The 17,406-nt window shown below is 32.0% G+C and overlaps 4 protein-coding genes across 4 annotated transcripts; 1 reads left to right on the top strand and 3 right to left on the bottom strand.

Moving 5' to 3' along the window:
- Nucleotides 1-611: 611 nt before the first annotated feature.
- On the bottom strand, nt 612-6,949 carry LOC6643520 (carbohydrate sulfotransferase 11). Its single transcript, XM_002066306.4, has 3 exons — nt 6,650-6,949; nt 1,445-1,916; nt 612-1,385 (listed from the first exon to the last, which is right to left on the bottom strand). The coding sequence occupies exons 1-3, from the start codon at nt 6,947-6,949 to the stop codon at nt 1,156-1,158; spliced, it is 1,002 nt and encodes a 333-aa protein (XP_002066342.1). The 3' UTR covers nt 612-1,155.
- A 26-nt stretch (nt 6,950-6,975) lies between these two features.
- On the bottom strand, nt 6,976-9,859 carry LOC6643519. The gene is made up of 4 exons (XM_023176388.2): nt 9,728-9,859; nt 8,714-9,029; nt 8,486-8,557; nt 6,976-7,395 (listed from the first exon to the last, which is right to left on the bottom strand). The coding sequence occupies exons 1-4, from the start codon at nt 9,766-9,768 to the stop codon at nt 6,976-6,978; spliced, it is 849 nt and encodes a 282-aa protein (XP_023032156.1). The 5' UTR covers nt 9,769-9,859.
- A 771-nt stretch (nt 9,860-10,630) lies between these two features.
- LOC111518788 lies at nt 10,631-12,377 on the bottom strand. Its single transcript, XM_023176507.2, has 5 exons — nt 12,242-12,377; nt 11,616-12,176; nt 11,053-11,556; nt 10,825-10,995; nt 10,631-10,766 (listed from the first exon to the last, which is right to left on the bottom strand). Exons 2-5 carry the CDS (start codon nt 11,891-11,893, stop codon nt 10,631-10,633), a joined length of 1,089 nt encoding a protein of 362 aa, XP_023032275.2. The 5' UTR covers nt 11,894-12,176; nt 12,242-12,377.
- A 3,872-nt stretch (nt 12,378-16,249) lies between these two features.
- On the top strand, nt 16,250-17,317 carry LOC6643518 (mitochondrial pyruvate carrier 2). Its single transcript, XM_002066304.4, has 4 exons — nt 16,250-16,502; nt 16,576-16,616; nt 16,786-17,086; nt 17,233-17,317. The coding sequence occupies exons 1-3, from the start codon at nt 16,397-16,399 to the stop codon at nt 17,059-17,061; spliced, it is 423 nt and encodes a 140-aa protein (XP_002066340.2). The 5' UTR covers nt 16,250-16,396; the 3' UTR covers nt 17,062-17,086; nt 17,233-17,317.
- The last annotated feature ends 89 nt before the right edge of the window (nt 17,318-17,406 follow it).

The following is a 17,406-nucleotide window of genomic DNA, read 5'->3' as shown; positions in this document are numbered from 1 at the left end:
TGGTTTTCCCACATGGTTTAGTTCATTTATGCGTCTTTCTAATTATGTTGAAACAATCAAACGTGTCCAAAAATTTGTTTCCTTTAACGCATTGGACAATAATTATGAAGCATTTGGCTTAAAATCTTTATATTAGAAAAATTCCTGAATTAGTAATCTTCTCCTGAAAGTCAAAACAGAAAAAGGTGCTCTATAGGAAAACTATTTGAAAATAGGATAAAAATCTTTGGTTATAGCACACAGGGGACATAGCTCAGACCCAGAGTCACTTGTTTTAAATGTTAAGATTGACTTTAATGAATTGAATACCGTCAATATCGTAGGTAAAATGTGCAAAAATTATCTATAAAGTGATGAAATTAAGTGTTGAGCGGTAAGTAGATCACAATCCGAATTTCTTTTTAGACCAAAAGTTGTCTACTAGAAAGTTGTGGAGTAACACATTTCATTTCATATTCATTTATCCATTTCATTGTAATATATTTCCTGTGTTACATATATTTTCTTTTTTAACGAAAATTTTTATTTGATCTAATCCACAGAATGATTTTGAAGTTCCATCTACAATTTAAATGATGTCAATCCTTTGACGAAATAAATGTAATATTAAATTTTTGGATAAAAATGTATTTAAATTGTAGTCAAAAACCAATTCAAATATGTTAAATGAAGTCTTAAATATTTTTGTAAAGTGCTGAAGTTTACAATTTTCTCTTTATATTTGGAAAATTTGTTGCTATAATTCAACAGCGAAAAGCTCATTACATCTGTCTACCCTACTAAGTGAAAACAACTCTTAAAGTTTCTTAAATGGATAATAAAAGCGTTTAAGTTGTTAATTCTATCTTTTCATATTATTTTTGCCAATAATTTTAAATCTGCTAATAATTGTAAAATAATATCGGGGGAAATAGGCAGCTAATCTGGTTTTTGTGTTTTTTTGGGAAAGGTTTAACCATTTAAATATATTTTAACAATAGTATTACGAGTTTTGGTACAACAATTCGACAACAATTCAATAATGTCTATTAACTAATATTCGCCTTGAACTCGTTACAATTTGTTAAACTTAACTAAATAAGATATAATGCCTAGTTCTAAATCACAAATGTTGTTTGTACGGTTTTATCGATTAGTTCAAATTATAAGCAAGTTTTAGCCAAATTCAAAGCCCAGAACATCATCCATGCCATAGTCAAATAGACGGAAATCTTCCTCATAGATCTCATACAGACGTCGTATAGCTCCGATCGGTAAGGGATCAAAATAATTACGCAAATTGGCACGAGTACTGGATGGCTTATGGCCGGTAGGGAATGTTAAATTTTGTGCTCCGGCCAGATATAAAGCCAAAGCGGAATCATCAAGTAATGTATCATATTTGCCTGGGAATAAACAAATCAGTTAGAGCAAAGTTAAATAACCAATTCAATAGACAACTCACCAACCACATTATACTTCATCACGCAAGGATTACAGAGCTTGGCAATGACCTCCCAATGTTCATTGTATTCCGTTTGATTCGTTCTACTCAATTCGGGTGTAAGTAAATACTGTACAAACTCTCCGAATTGTACATCATCGCCCAGACTCAGTGATTCATTGGTGGCACCTGGTCTTAATTCTTTGATTATTTGCCTACCCACACGAGATTGAAAGTAACGTGCACTTGGGGCATCACCTTCCAGTTTGTTTCTATATGCAGACAGTAATCGCTCGAACGGATGTCGCACCAATATGAATCGCGTATAATCTTCACCAAGCACCTTTAGCCGCTCCTCTTCAGTTAGATCATAGAACTTGGTGAACATTCCAATCGAATGGGCCAGAGACCCGGGAATCTGTAATGGATCGGTGCCATTGTGCCATTTACCAGTGAGCAACATCAGAACACGTTTCCAGTTCGTACAGGCCACCTGAAAAAATGAAGAATTATATTGTTTAGATTTGCGGTAAATATATAAACAAATTTTTCGCAATGAATATTATTTGGAATGTTTTTTTTTTTTTTTTGTTTTTCCAATGTTTGCTCGTTTTGCCGTTGAATTATGGAGCAGAATGAAAACTATTTCCATATATTTTTGTAATGATTTTCGTTTTCTTTTAGATATATTAAATATCACATCGCATGGAATGCACTTAAAGTGTACTAGTTTAACAAAAACAAAACCAAATTTCACAAGAATGAAGAATGTTTATCGTTTCATTTAGGAATGTATTTACAATCAGATTACCATTAGTTCCGGTGAAATTCAAATACATAGGTATATAGATCATAGTAATAGTTTTTCAAGATGAACACCATTAGATGAATCATTATTTCCAGAACGAAAAGTTTCAAAATAAGAAAATTGTTGGAAGAGGAATCCACATGCATCAAAATTCTAAAAATTCATTCATTCATTCTAAAAAAGTTAATTATCCTAGATCTATCTATCTACGTGCATTTCCTAGACAAATAACATTTTCATATGAAGAGAGAAATTTATACAAATATCGTTTATAAAGATCAAAAGAGGTCTCGAGTGACAACGAATCTATAAACAAAGCAGTTCCAAGATAGAAATAAAATCTTATTGATTGAAATCGTCTTATATATTTTCAAATGTCATTTGATAAAAATAATTATGATTATTTGATTGTAATCATAAAATGGCCTAGTCTTCAACAACATACAAAAAATAGAAAGAAAAGATTGCTGGAATGTGGTTTATTCAACACTTACTTCTTATTTCAAAGATAACATATCCAGAAAAACCATTGGATGTTTGATGGGGACCTTAGAGTACCCTATCAAACCTCCATTTATTACCTACATTTTACCTTTCGTCACATAACCTCCTTTTACCATGAATTTTGATAAACTAAAAACAAAAATGATTTGTCATAACCTGAATAAATACACTTTTTTAATGATGAAACTTGTGTAAAAGTAAAACCCATTAAAAGAATGTGACATTTTATATATATTTATATATATCTTTAACATTTTAAGCAATTTGCATTAGCATAAAAAAATAATAAAAATTTCTCTATTTGCTTTACTTTCTGTTTAATTGCAAACTGCAATAAATTTTAATTTCTTGAAAACAAAAATCTAGATTAATTGTCTAATGAATTACCTTAGACAATAGTTGAACAACTACACAATATACTATATAGATAGATAGCAAGATATATATACATAAGTATGAATAAACATTTAGTCAAGACCCGACAATGTCCAGCGCAATTAAATGCGGCAATAGCCCCAACAACCACAACAACAATAACAACAACTTAAATTACATAAGCAAAAAGCTCTTTAGTTGTTTAAAGGTTAAAACCTGGCAAAAATCTCGGTGAAAATTACGAAGAAAATTTGATTTAACAAATCAACTTTAAGATACCCTGTAATAATTTCTACAATTGGTTATTTACAACCAAACAAAGATTTGATCTCTTTAACATTTTCAGTGATGGACTTGAATAAAACATAAGCTTAAATTTTAAATGCGTTTTTTTTGTTTCTATTTTACCTATTAGTTGGTTCCTTCTCCTCTTTCCTTTCTTTTCGAAGCAATTTTGAAGACAAGTATTTGGAATCAAAATCTTTCTTTAAATGTCAAGAGAACTATCAATTTTTTATGTACTGAACTCTGCTCTTGTTGCTAAAAAACCTCACAGTAGTTGTTATACCTTTCCCCACCAAAAATTCCGATCTATAATCTTCAGACTATTCACAACTTACATATGTACGATCTAATTAAATTATTGGTACATTTGAATTGAAGTACAGAAATACTTTTGTAAAGATTTATAAAAATTACACTTTTAGTTGTAAGTTCTTTTCATGAATTTTATTTAAATAATGGAAAAATTTAAAAAAAAAAAAAGAAGGAAAAAGGATGTTAAAGACTTTTATTTTGGACACAGTCAATCATGTGTACAGTATGAAATAACTAGCAGGGACCATTATGAGTCTCTTTTAAAATCGATCAAGACTAAACTATGCTTAATTAAGGTAATAAGGACTAAATCACCCTTTCTTTTTTAGGGTGATTTTATACTGAAATTTATTACCTAAGCTTACATCTTATGGCGCGAAGCACAAGGAAAGTGCTTATCACACTTTACTACATTTCATATAATCCATTGATATAATGAAATTAATGATTAAATTTTGACTAACTCACTGGTCGGTGGCATTGTTTAAACTATGCTCAAAGGGGTGGAACAAAGAAAAACTAAAACAAAAAATCATAAAACGGCACACGCAATGGTCGGTCACATAAAAACTCGAATGGCCACAGGTAAATACCTACATAAGTGTATACATAAATGTTTCACAATTTACGATTTCATGGAAGAACTGCGAAGTGTTTGTGTGTGTGTGATGTGGCAAAATGAAAATTAAATTTTGTATACTCTGTATACACTATGAAGGCAGTTGTGGCCCCCTCTTTAAAGTGACGTCTCTGTCCCTCTCCAAGGGCTAGAAGATAAGAAATAACGTGTGGCACACACCTCCAACAATTAGGTGATTGGCACTTGGTGATCACATATATATTTATGTATGCCTATGTATGTATTCATGAGGTGATATTTGACTTCTATGAGTGTTCAAATTACATTTTCGTTATAAAAACATTGAAGACAATAAGTTATCTGTAAACTTTTTGTGTTATTGTAAACGGATTACTTTTGTTCATAGATAAATAAATAAAAGCACTCGGTACTTTATCAATTGATATTGTTATTGATTTATAAGTACAAATATTTAATTCTAAATCAAAATATATTAAAGTTGATTAACATTGTTGAAAGTTCGATTTAACTTACAACTTTTCATTTAAAAATCAATTCAAAATAATCTTTCAAAGTTTTTCTATCAACTTCAATAGCTCTAACAGCTTTTAATTTAAATTTTGTTTACTATTTTTTATTGATTAAGTGCATTGATATGCATCTGTTCATAAAGAAAATCAAGGAAATATAAGATATTGAACTTTTCATTTAACTAATCATAAGTGAAAGGGCAATAAAGTCATAATCAGTATTAAATCTCTTATAGATTTAAGTTTTCTTATTAAATTCATCTTAGTAGGCAAGTTTTTCTTTTATTGGTCAATAAGATAACCTTAATTAATCTACAAGAACTTTACTAAGGTTAACAATATGCCCATACCAACAAAATGAATCGATTTAGAAAAAAACTGATTGATAAGACCGCTATCATTCTTTAGAAAAGGAAGGCCTACACGCTCATACAATTATGCTTTTCAAAATGGTTCAAAGTTCGCCTATGAAACACAAAGTTATTTTTATATTTTCACACCTGAAGACTCATAGGGCAAACAAAAAGTGGTAGGTGAGATTGAAACGACTTTGGTAATCTAATCAAACGAGGGAAACAGAAAATAGTTTTTAATAAATTATTGGTTCTTTTAGATAAGATGGAATTTCCGCCTATAAGTTATAAGAGTTTTTTCTATTTAATTTCCTAATTCAATTAAAAATGGTCTTCAATTTTAAAATATTTAGATTATCTCTTAATAATGGCTTTAGTCGGAGGACCGGGGAGTGTTTGATAAGCACTATGTATATGCAAATCATTCGACTATATTTAATAGGCTTATCAAATTATTCTTTATATACGTATATGTATTATATATTCTCTATAGATTAGAAATATTCTCTTAACGTATGCGATATTTATGCAAATTGCTGGGCAATTATTGTTTAATAACAAATATTTTGATGAGCAGTTTGCTTGATAATAGCAATAACTATATAATTGCTGTACTGTGGCCTCAAAACTGCAACTTGAACTGCGATCTATGCACCGGGTTGCTCAGCAAGAGTATTAAATGCTTTGATTTCATTTACATAAAGAAAATGGAATAAAGTTGCTTAAAGATCACCCTGTATGGGCAAATAGATAATGCATAGACATGCATTAAATCAATTTTAGATAAGGTCCAAGTGGTCTAAGGTGGATTTATGATTATTATGCACTTTATATAGTTAGCAACTCAATCACAAGGATAGTCTCTATAGACAGTGAGCGTTTTAAGTGGCTATAACTAAACAAAATCAGTTTTTAAAAGGTTCTGAGGTTCAGAAAGAATGACCGACATTTTTCACAAGATCTTCTGACAAAAAGGGCTCAAAATTTTAAACAATAATACATGAATGAAGCCTTATAATCTATTGTTTATTTCTATGAAAGCCACATAAGACACATCTGAAAGAAGAGCACAAACAGAGTGGATGGGGGATCATGTCAATATCATTTGTGGAATTACTTCAGATAGTCGCTTGTGTATTCACAGTGTAACACATTTCTTTGATTTCAATTAGATGGCCCATCAATTTGTTGATTTATTTGGCTTACATGCCACAAAAATCGTACATACATATATACATTTTGGTGTATATATGTGTGCATATATAGAAATTTAACACATGTTGAAAGCTGATCGGTTGTCAGGCAACAGAGCAACAAGAACAGTAAAAGAAGAAACAAGTTTTTAGTAAACAAGCACAAAAAAATATAAAAAGAACGAAGGGAAAGAATAAAGAAAATTTCAACAAACACTTCATGATTGAAATGTGCTAGGCTATCAATTTTTGTTTTTAAAACTTTAGCTTAAAAGAATTTCATTACCTTGGGTACATAGCAATATAGTAATTTATGCTCCTGATCCACAATCATATGATCCATTTGGAATTCGGTCAAATCGTCCAGGGATTGTGATTTCTCCATATCATTTGACCAGAGATCGCATTGCCTTTGCAAATATTCCTGACGTTGTATATTGATAGTCTGTGTTAGCTCTAAACTTTGGCCATTTATCTTGACATTATTATTATTGCCATCCTCGAATGGCAGGCATGTAGTAATTGCGGTAAGTAGACTCAAGTGAAAGTAGAGGATGCCCCAGACCCAAACAAGTTTCATGCTCATGATGATTATGATGTTGATGATGATGTTTATTGACGCCGTCTTCCAAAATATTTAATTCGATGCACAAACTTCAATGTGGCCGCATTCTTAATACCCAGTTCATGTAATTTGGTTCGACCGTTTGCTTGATCATTGATCGGCTGATTGGTATCCACGTTGTACAAAACGAAACACCGCCATAGAAAACGCCAAGAAACGAATGCGCGATGATCGTGGCCGTTTCGCTGTCCCGAATGAACTAATTCGCCAGTGGAGCTATGTATGGCTCCATCATTCCGATCAACCTGTTGCTGCTCACGATCTTGTCGCTCTTTTCCATGTGGTCGTCGTCCGCTCGAACAATGTTGTTCTTGGTGGCTCTCTTGCTGCTTCCGCTTGAGCTGAGTGAGAGAGAGTTCGGCTATAGCTTTCTTCAGCTGAGCAAGTGTGGGCTCACTTTGATGGAGCTAAAATTCAAAGGAATGACAAAGAGAGTAAAGAAATAAAGAGACTGACTCATGGAGAAATTAACTGGATTAATTCTTTAAGCTATAATTGTTCCTTTGTTGAAATGAAATAGCCTTAAGAATCTTTAAAATGCATTTACATATATATTCATTGCAAGAGAAATCTGAATATTCTAGTTCTACAGTTTTAACAGGTGAACCGAAAGGGACAATTGGAAATTAATTTTTATTGATCATATGGCTAATATAACTATAAAACAAATGGAATATATTTCGGGGCAATGTTAATTTGTAGATATCTAAATAAAACATAGATAGATATGACACTTTCATAGATAGATATGGCAATTAACGCATGTAATTTAAGTAAACTATCATCAATAATTACAGCTTCTATTTGTACTTTGGTTAATGGTCATGATATTTTATCTCACAATACAAAAAATACTATTCCTAACTTATTTTTTTGTTATTTAAATGCAGAAATCACTGAAATTTAACATTTAGTTAAAAAACTTCTGCATGGAAATCTGTATCTATTATGTGGCCCTTGTATCTATATTAATATTTTGATTAATAAGCGTAAAAAATTTTTTTTGCAGATACAGTCGAGTCATTTTCTTGCATTGCTTCTATTGAATATAGTAATTTAAATACATGGTTAATTTTCTTTCTGAAATGATTTCAAATAAACAACAGCGTCAAGATTAAGATGTTTTAGTTAAATAGTTAAAGCGAGTTAGTAAAATTGAAATATTAATTAGCAGAGTTAACCTTTTCTAGATGCTAAATTCTATGAATTCTTATTCTATTGAAGTAATGACAAGAGAACAAGATAGAAAATTCGAATGATCGTTGACGATTTCTATGATTTATCAATATGATTCTATGGGAAAACAAAACAAAAACTTTTTTAAATAATATCAAAGATTTTCATCTTTCTAATTTAAGTTGCCATCAAAAAGAGTCTTTCCAAGCCATGATATGGTCAGTAAATATAAAAACCATATAAACGTCTAAGCGTTAAATAAACATTTTTTACATCTTCTAGAATATATTTTGGTTAACGAGATTATTAAAAATTACTTACAATCACTTTAAGTGTATCTAGACCATCGCGTTGCACATAAATCGTAGTGGCCTGACCCTCGACTAGGGCGATCTATAGAAATTATGAAACAAAAATATAGTATCTGCATTAGCATATACATATATCAATTAAGCTCCGTTTAACGGTAACAATTAGCATCAATATTTTCGGAGAGTAGGTCAATCCTCTTCTACAATAGGTGCTAATTGCTTAAGTAAATTTCTTTACCTCGCCAAAAAGTTCCAATTGATTGCAATCGTGTGGTATATCTGAAAGTTCTTTACAATTCATCAATATATGACGTAGCCGGTCATTTGTGGCACTTAACATGGCATTATGTTCGGAACTATCGAAATCCGAATGCAAATAATTAGGCGAGGGTGTACGTGAATTGGTGTTCTTTTTTGGTTGTCGATTCTTGCGTTTACCCAAAATCTGTTCTCGGCGATTTCGAGCTTCACGTATGGCCTTCTTGCGCAAATTGAGAGGCATCTTTGACAGCATCTTGTAGGTCAGGTGAGATGTGGCAAAACGTTGTTGTTGTCTGTGAATTGAAATTGGATGTCATTTTTTGTATACAAACAATTTTAATTGTTTATAACAATTTATACCCGTCCAATAAATTTTCGAGCATACTCAATTTTAGCAAATTTTGGAAAAATTAGTACAAGAATATACATAGAAAGGTCTATCTTATTAAGGTCTATCCTATTAAGTTCTTTCATCTTAATCTTTGGAAAAGATAATTACTTAAACGTTGCCTTGATTTTTCAATGCCACCAAAGTTAACCCAAAAAGCAAAAAAAAAAGGCAACAATAACTCAAAGCAGGATCATCTCAAAGTAAAGTTGAAGCTGGCATCAGATTCAGCACAGATGTGATTCTGATTCTGGTCCTGACCTGATTTCAAATTTTGTATTTGTAATTTTTTTTTTTTGACAAAATTTCTGTTTTTTGAAAATAATACCCTGTTTTTTGCCTTTTTTAATGTAAAGAAATGACTTTGACAGAAAGAAAGGACAAAAAAGGACGAATTAAGAATTCGAAACTATAATCCCATTAGATGAGCATTAAGTTTCTATGAAAACGCTAAAAATTTTGACCAAAGAATGCATATAATGTGAATATAAAACAAACATATGTATGTACATTTGATTTTATTAGCAAGTTATTGCAATTGTCATTATATTCTTGTGTGAACTATTTCGAAACATAAAGCTGTAGATAGGTATGGTACGTTACCCTGAATGTTTAAAATTACGTCCACTAGTTGCACTGTCCATATTTATTTATTTGTTTATTTCAATTCATTTAATTTTATGTTGGTCGATTGGTAGGTTTTCTGTGGAACAGATTTTAAATGTAATGTCCCCGTCTACAATGACTCTACAATGCAGGACGCGAGAACTGATTCTATTATGGATACCGGTGCAAAATTTCTTTATTGTTTTATTTTGTTTTGTTTATTTGTTTTGCCAGTAGCCAGACGATACATTTTTTATCGGCTATCGGAGCGTATTGACGATTTATTATCGGCTATCAAAGCAAATGTCGACTTGTTATCGGCATCGGAACAAATTGTCGATTTGTTATCGCAAAGCCAGTATGAAAATGTATCGATAGCTTTGTGATGCCGAAGTGCTAAGGGTATCTTTAGGCGCTTATTTTTAAAATGTTTGACTAGAAGCTGATATTCACATTGGCTAACATTACAACAAGAATTTAATAATTTACCCATTAATTCAATGAATTATGTATTTTATTTTAAAGCTTATCGTTGAGGTAATAACTTTATCACTATATATATACTGTAATATTTATAAATCATTATAATTAAGATATTATAAACAAATTTCGTTAATTACAGAAACCAATTTGGCGACTAAAAAATAATTTTTCTCTGCCATCGCCCGCAATATACGTTAAATATAATGTTATTTACCTTCTCAACATTACGGAAATAAGTAGAAATAGCCCAACGAAAATAAACTATGTAAAAGAAATACATTTGAGAAAGCTGCTTTAATCAACTACTTTTGCCAGTGAAAACTTTTACAATAAATATATAATCATATGAAAACTTTCTGGGAATTAATAATATCATATTTCATAGTATAACATTTTCAATAAATTAATTAAAGTAGACTAAATTGTTTTAAGGAATTGCTTAGAATACATAAATATAGGAAGTTGTTGTAATCTCTGAACATCCTCGAGTGGCAATTGAATTGTACAATCCAAAAGATTTCTTAAATTCTCTGGTGTACCATGTCGATCGTGACTAATATTTATAGAAAATGATTAATAAAATTATCAAGTTATTTCCAAGACTCACTTACCCAAGAACCAGAATGGTCTTTTGAGCCGAATCAAAATGCTTTAAGGTGTAACTTCTTTCTATGTTTTCTATGCCAACAATGTGAAATTTCTCCATCTTCTTCACACTCAAATAATCATCAAGTAATTCAGGTTTTACTTTCAGGATTGGCAATTCTCCTTCAGTTTCGGAACTGTTATATATTTTTTGATTATTTTTAGTTCGCGATTTTATTACGATAAAAGTTTACCTTAAATTTCTTGTACCGCTTAAAACCAATGTTTGCACTCCAAAAGACTCACAGCTGCGGATCAAATCATTTAAGCTGTTGACATCATCATTGCATGCAGATACCACAATCAGTTCCCCATTAGATTTAGCAGATCTATATTGTGGAGCAGGTGCTTGCTGGACAGGAGTAATGTTAGCTGATTTAGTTCTCGTGACGGGTTCATGCTGGTTGATTGGCATTTTATTTGTTAACTTCAATTCCTCAACTTTATCTGCCACTTGCTGTGCCGATTTGATAGCTTTTCGTAATTGACACGACACTTTGAGTTTATCTTCATTAAAATAATAAACCGCAGTGTTTGATATAAAGAAAGCGTAGGAAAAAGCTTTATAATTATGTTTTGTATAATCCCATGAACTGTTGGCACAATAAACCTCAGGTAAAATGTAACGAGCTTCTATATGAGGTGCCAAATTATCTTCAGCGGATGTCTGCGAAGCATTCTTTATGGGAAAATATTTTCTAAAAATAATATCAGTTAAAAATTTTGTTTTTAATTATCCCTATGATATCAAGTTTACCCGAATTCTTCATATTTGTTCATCAGTTTTTCTACAACAAGAATGGCAAATTGATGTACATTAAAATTTTCCACCTCAATGAGGGAGAAAATAGATTCACAAATCATTTTAATTTGATCATCTGTGATTCCAGTATTCCTATCTAAAACCAAGTTAGAGTGAAGGAATATATGAGCAACAGAAAGCAGGGATACTTGTTGATTTGGCTCTAGACCAGCTATTGCCTGCAATCGCTCAATAAGGATTTTCGGATCTCGTAAAGTTTTAGCCACAATCATTTCATACAACAATGTTATATTTAGTTGTTCATTTGGCGCAAATAATGCCGACCATAGCTGATCTGAACATTCATAGTTCTTGGTTAGCAATAGCAATGATAAGGCAATGCAAAATCGTTCTTTGCGCTCCTTAGAGTTAATCGAGTAATTGGGATATCTTTCGGATACTTCCTTAGTAAAGCACAACAGAGCATCACAAACTTCCTCTATATACAAAGCAGGTTGGCGCAGGACATAAGAGATAAAGGTGATGGGAACAATTATATTTTCCGGTCTGTCATTCCTGCGTCGAAGAAGTGCAATAGCATTTATAGTTTGTGCTTTTAAATTTATCTCATTTTATCTTACCAATTATCTGCAGTGAGTGTTAAACAATGGCACAGCCCCTGAATAACTTGATCCTGACGTACTCTTATCTGACACTCCAGTAATCCAATAACAACAATAAAATTAGCATGAAAATGATCGCTAATTATTTGCTGAGAAACAATAAGTTGCTCCTCATGGTTCAATTTTGATGCATACTGACCAATTTCATAAGCTCTTGTAGAATAAAATAAATACAAATTTAAACGGCTGATTGTTACATTAAATAATTTACTTACTTGGAATAATTTGGATATTTTTTTAAAAATGCTATAAAACTTGGCAGCGCATCTTTTTCATTTATTCTAAAACCGCGGAACAACTGAGTAAATGTTAATTCTCCACCCTGCTCTATTACTTTTGCTGGTTTTATCTTAAAGTTTAAGATCTTGACCAAGCTCACTGCTTGATTGCGAACGAAACAATCTATAGACAATTTATGTACAAGTGTTTTTTCCTCTTTGGTTTCACATTTTAGTTTTTTTAACAAATGTTCCTGCAATTTGTTCAGATCTCTGGTAGTTACAATCAAAGAAATGTCAACTCCATATTCTTTGGAATAGAAATCTGAAACCATTTTATAACTTGTGTAAGATATAAAAAAGAAACGAAACCATCCATGTCGGACTCTTGGTACTTTGCCGAGTTCTTTCATAAAATTATTAACAACAACGTTTGGCATTTCCTTTCTTAATATTATTTCCAAACGAGCTCTGCTAAATAAAGGTATTACATCAAATATATCACAACTCTCTAGTTTCTGTTGCATTCGGCCATAGTCTGTATAGAACCAAAAAGTGTTGCTATACATCATCTCAATGTAGATCAGGTAATCCTCCAGAGACAAACTATCAAGTGTAGCCTGTTAATAGCCATAAATTTTAATGTTGAGTGCATGAAGTTATGCAATTAATATTAATGTCTTACCCCGAATTTACTTTCAACAAATTTTGTACTTTCATACATTTGTTCCGATCTGCTCATTTTTTCCACTAGAGAGCTTAGTTTAAAAAGCGTTTCCTTACTAATGCATGGTGAATGTCCTTTTTCTTCCATTGGCAAACTTTTGAGCCATTCACAGAGTGGAACAATGTTCCATTTCCAAGGCATCTGCAGTAGAGTTTCTATAATCGACCCTGATTCACATATCGATATAAAGACTTTGACGTCTTTGTCATCATCGTCGTTGTCGTACATTTCTGATCTGTTTGTTGCTTTTAGGAATTCTTTCAGCAGATCCCACTCGTTCAAGTGTGAAATTTTAAAATGGGTTCCAATATATCTGACTGTTTCATAGGCAATTAATATACTATCAGATTGGAAGAGTCTGAGGTATAAAATACGCAACCAAGGGGAAAAATCATTGTGGCATTTTAAATTTTCTAGTAAACTGAATAGCCGCAACGGCATCGTCAGCTTCTCCAGGTCCTCCATTACGGCGATGTATTCCAACCACTGATCTTTTGTGCACTTTATGGCCTCCGTTACATCATTCTCGCTGTCAAACATTTCTAACAGTTTATGCATTTGAAAGTAAGCTGATTGACGTTCCTCCTTCTGCCTTGATTGAAGCTGCTTCTGAATGACCTTCAGAAATTGGTCAATATCACAATTCGGATCGAGTAAACTTAATTGATTCAGCAACTCGTTGTCCTCCACTTGTTTTTGAAAACACTCCATCACGTCACTTAGCACCAGGCGAAGTTCATTCGAGGAAGCGGCATCACTATTTTCATTAAAAGTAGCAGTCCTCGCTGAGATGAGCTTTTCGTATACTTTTGGAGACACAAACACAATTTTTTTTTGCACTAGGGTAAAGACGCATTGCAGTATTCGTTTGATGGCGGAGGCAGATATTTTTGGTTCGAGTATATTCACTAGATCACTGAGTAAATTATAAAGCTCGTTGATATCAATCGATCCAGTTATTGCACGTATTTGACGATTTAGCTTATCGAATATAGTAGAAAACAAGTTTTCATTTTGATTTTCTACAGGCATAAAACTTTGAAATATTTGCTTTATAGCCAATATTACGGGATCCTTCTGAAGGATGTGGGCGAGATCGCCTAGCAGATCCTTGAGATCGATTATATCAATCAATTTTCTTTGATTCGTGTTGTCCATTGCCCGCTGTCAGTTGACCAACTGAAAATAGAATAACATTTGCCACGGGGAAGCTTGTTTTTGCAACAATTCTCTCAATAAAATGATTCACTGTTGCCTTTGCTAAAGATAAGCGATAATATTGCATACCCTTCTAAGGAGTATATTCATTTACCAATCAACTACATTGTGCGGTAATTTAATCAGTGTACATTCAATAATCTAAGTTGTAATAAAAAATGAGGGTATATAAAGGGTATATAAATTTCGGCTTGTTGAACTATTTTTACCTGTAGATTAGAGATTTGATAAAGCGTGGTCATAAAATTAATGAAATGTCAAAATATGAATTGATTGGCGGCACTGAGACACCCACTGGCGACATCTGTGGTCTAAAGTTAAGTATAATAACTACAAATAATATTTTTTATAATACTTTTTTGTTTACCATTTGTTTTTTGTCTTTATTACGTTAGAGAACATTGTGTAAAAACTTCAAGTAAGTCTAGAAAAGGAAAAAAACTGACTTACTAACTCTGAGGGCATAAAAAATTTTTTAAATTCAATTCTGAAACCATTGACTAGCCCAATGAAAATGGTCGAAAGAAAATAGTCGGCTAGACGACTTAAAAATCGTTCATTGTACCAAACGGATTAAATAATATGGGCCGTGCCGAAGTTTGTATACTCTTGAAAATTTCTCCGCTGTTTTTTTCTTACCTACAGGGTTTAAAACGAAAAAAAAATTCAAGTAAAAATTCGAATTTCTGCCGAAGAACGGCAATATATCAAACGAATTAATTGTATGTTTGTAAGAATTTAAAAGAATTAGAATTAATTGCACATGTGTTAAAGTTAAAAACATAATTTTCGAAAATGTGTTTCTGAAGAAAAATATTTTTTGTCTAATAGGTGCAAAGTCTCGCACAGTTGTCATAATTGTCATATACTTACTAGTTTTTATTTTGACAATCATTAAAAAAGTAATCAATTTATATTGGAAAAATATAGATATTTTATACAGTCCTAGATGCTGATTCTGCCCGAAAGTCAGTTTTTAAGCTTAAAAACGAATTTTGTTATCTAAATAATATAAAGAATATAGTCGGCTAGATATTATTATTAATGATAGTAATGATTGCTACTCCAAAACTTCTTTAAATTTGTATAAAATTCTTGGATCGCTTTTTTCTTTTGGGAGAAAATATTCCTCATTTTAATAAGTTTAAGCGGAAGCGAAATATTAATTGGATGTAAGTTCTTAAAATACAAATATATCTCGAGAATACTTTAAATTTCTAATACAAAATAGACAAATGTCACTTTTAAGTTAATAACAACATTTTTAATGTCTCTTAGTTTTAAACAATTTTAGGACAATTTGTGAAACTCGGTTCTTCTTTTGCAGCTGTAAAATAGAATATTGACAATTCCCAAAACTCTGAACGAGGTCTGAAGCAGAATTAAAACCATCCAACGCCTTTTTAAACAATAATTCAAAGTAAAAAAGTACTTTTACGGCACTGGTGATACAAATTTATACAACTTTGTGAATCCTGCGTAGCTCAGTCATCCACAGAGACCTTAACATCCCGTCAGTTAAGTGTGAGATCCGGAAATATGATACCTTCATGATAATGCACTGCCACTTAAACTGCTGGACAACAGCATGCAGATTAGACCTCTGAGAAGAAGTCGCCCACTTGACCTACCATTTGGACCAGAAACGGCCTGGTGATTCCACCCCCATTTCATGATTACCCTTGACAATATTTGCTAATGGTCCATTTTGGATATATCGCAAATAACAATAGATATGGAAAAACTATGAATTAAAAAATTTGTATGTTTTGAGAATAACTCCTCCTCCTCCTCGACAAGAGAATGAAGTAGAGGCAGTCTTTGCTTTCTCCGTCAACAAATCACATTGGAAAAAACATTGGAAAAATTCAAATCCTTATACCACAAACACATGGCACTTATATGACTACCTAAGAAAAGCACCCAAAAAAAAAAAGTGGGATCACAAATATGTCGAAGAATCCGGGAGCATTATCAAAAGTGTATAAAACAGTCATTAGTTCAGTTGATAGATTTGTACCTGGATTTGTGAGACCACTTTGGGAATCGCCAGCGGGTAGGTTAAACTTTATCAAAAGCACTCGATTTGTTTTCCTAGAATTTATAGTTTTATCTCGAATTTTTTCAAGGACCACGTACCGTGTTCTTTTGGGCACCTGTATTCAAATGGGTAAGCTTATGGAAAGTTTCTAGTATTAAAAACATTGCAAGCAAGATGTAGAAAGATTTGTTTCCGTACAAATATTTAAAAACATCACATATAAAGAAATGGTTTATTTAATTTAAGGATTAGTATTTTAATGTTAAATTAAATTTATTATTTTGGTATTTCTTTTTAGGGTCTCGTCTTAGCTGGATTGGGTGACTCTTTAAGTCGTCCACCGCAAAATATATCGTTAAATCAATGCGGTGCTTTGGCTGCCACTGGACTGATTTGGTCTCGATACTCAGTTGTGATAATACCAAAAAATTATAGTTTACTTTCGGTTAACTTGGCTGTGGCAATAATACAATCATATTTGGTCTATAAGCATTTACATTGGCGTGCACAAAATGCCAGAAATGCTGTCTACAAGCATCCAAATTATTCACTATGGATGGAAGATGATTGGTAGAACGACCGAAAAAGATCCAAAAATGGTAAACGACTTGTGTTTTTTTTGTGCCGCTGTGAAGCTTTACAAAACTTTTATTTCATTTTTTCGTTTTTTTTTTCTAATGTTTTTGATATTTATCATATTGAAATTCTTAAATTTAAGCCTCTTATTTCACTTCTTTTATTTTAGATGTTCACAAAATGAAATTAGAGGCATTGGCTTGGGCATGTGACTGAAAATAAAAGTTGAATAAACTATATAAACTAAATTACAATCAGATTGAGTATTTTTTGTTCATTTCGGCTAGGATAGTGCGCACAAACTTTGCTCTGATTGGTCGTCCTGTCGCTAGTCGGGCAAGTG

Source organism: Drosophila willistoni (genome assembly GCF_018902025.1).
Source record: "Drosophila willistoni isolate 14030-0811.24 chromosome 2R unlocalized genomic scaffold, UCI_dwil_1.1 Seg200, whole genome shotgun sequence".
Lineage (NCBI taxonomy): Eukaryota > Metazoa > Arthropoda > Insecta > Diptera > Drosophilidae > Drosophila > Drosophila willistoni.
This window is presented reverse-complemented; position numbering and strand designations above follow the sequence as displayed.

Bases quoted from the DNA above. Each gene is read 5' to 3' on its own strand.
- LOC6643520 (XM_002066306.4), bottom strand. From the start codon at position 6,949: ATGAGCATGAAACTTGTTTGGGTCTGGGGCATCCTCTACTTTCACTTG. The intron at 1,917-6,649 runs GTAATGAAATTC...TCATTTTTTCAG, and splicing joins TATATTGCTATGTACCCAAG to GTGGCCTGTACGAACTGGAA. The intron at 1,386-1,444 runs GTGAGTTGTCTA...GTTTATTCCCAG, and splicing joins GATGAAGTATAATGTGGTTG to GCAAATATGATACATTACTT.
- LOC6643518 (XM_002066304.4), top strand. From the start codon at position 16,397: ATGTCGAAGAATCCGGGAGCATTATCAAAAGTGTATAAAACAGTCATT. The intron at 16,503-16,575 runs GTAGGTTAAACT...AATTTTTTCAAG, and splicing joins ACTTTGGGAATCGCCAGCGG to GACCACGTACCGTGTTCTTT. The intron at 16,617-16,785 runs GTAAGCTTATGG...ATTTCTTTTTAG, and splicing joins GGGCACCTGTATTCAAATGG to GGTCTCGTCTTAGCTGGATT.
- LOC6643519 (XM_023176388.2), bottom strand. From the start codon at position 9,768: ATGGACAGTGCAACTAGTGGACGTAATTTTAAACATTCAGG. The intron at 9,030-9,727 runs GTAACGTACCAT...TTCAATTCACAG, and splicing joins CGTAATTTTAAACATTCAGG to ACAACAACAACGTTTTGCCA. The intron at 7,396-8,485 runs GTAAGTAATTTT...TTTGAATTTTAG, and splicing joins TAGATACACTTAAAGTGATT to CTCCATCAAAGTGAGCCCAC.
- LOC111518788 (XM_023176507.2), bottom strand. From the start codon at position 11,893: ATGATTGTGGCTAAAACTTTACGAGATCCGAAAATCCTTATTGAGCGA. The intron at 10,996-11,052 runs GTAAACTTTTAT...AATATATAACAG, and splicing joins AGCGGTACAAGAAATTTAAG to TTCCGAAACTGAAGGAGAAT. The intron at 10,767-10,824 runs GTAAGTGAGTCT...TATAAATATTAG, and splicing joins AAGACCATTCTGGTTCTTGG to TCACGATCGACATGGTACAC.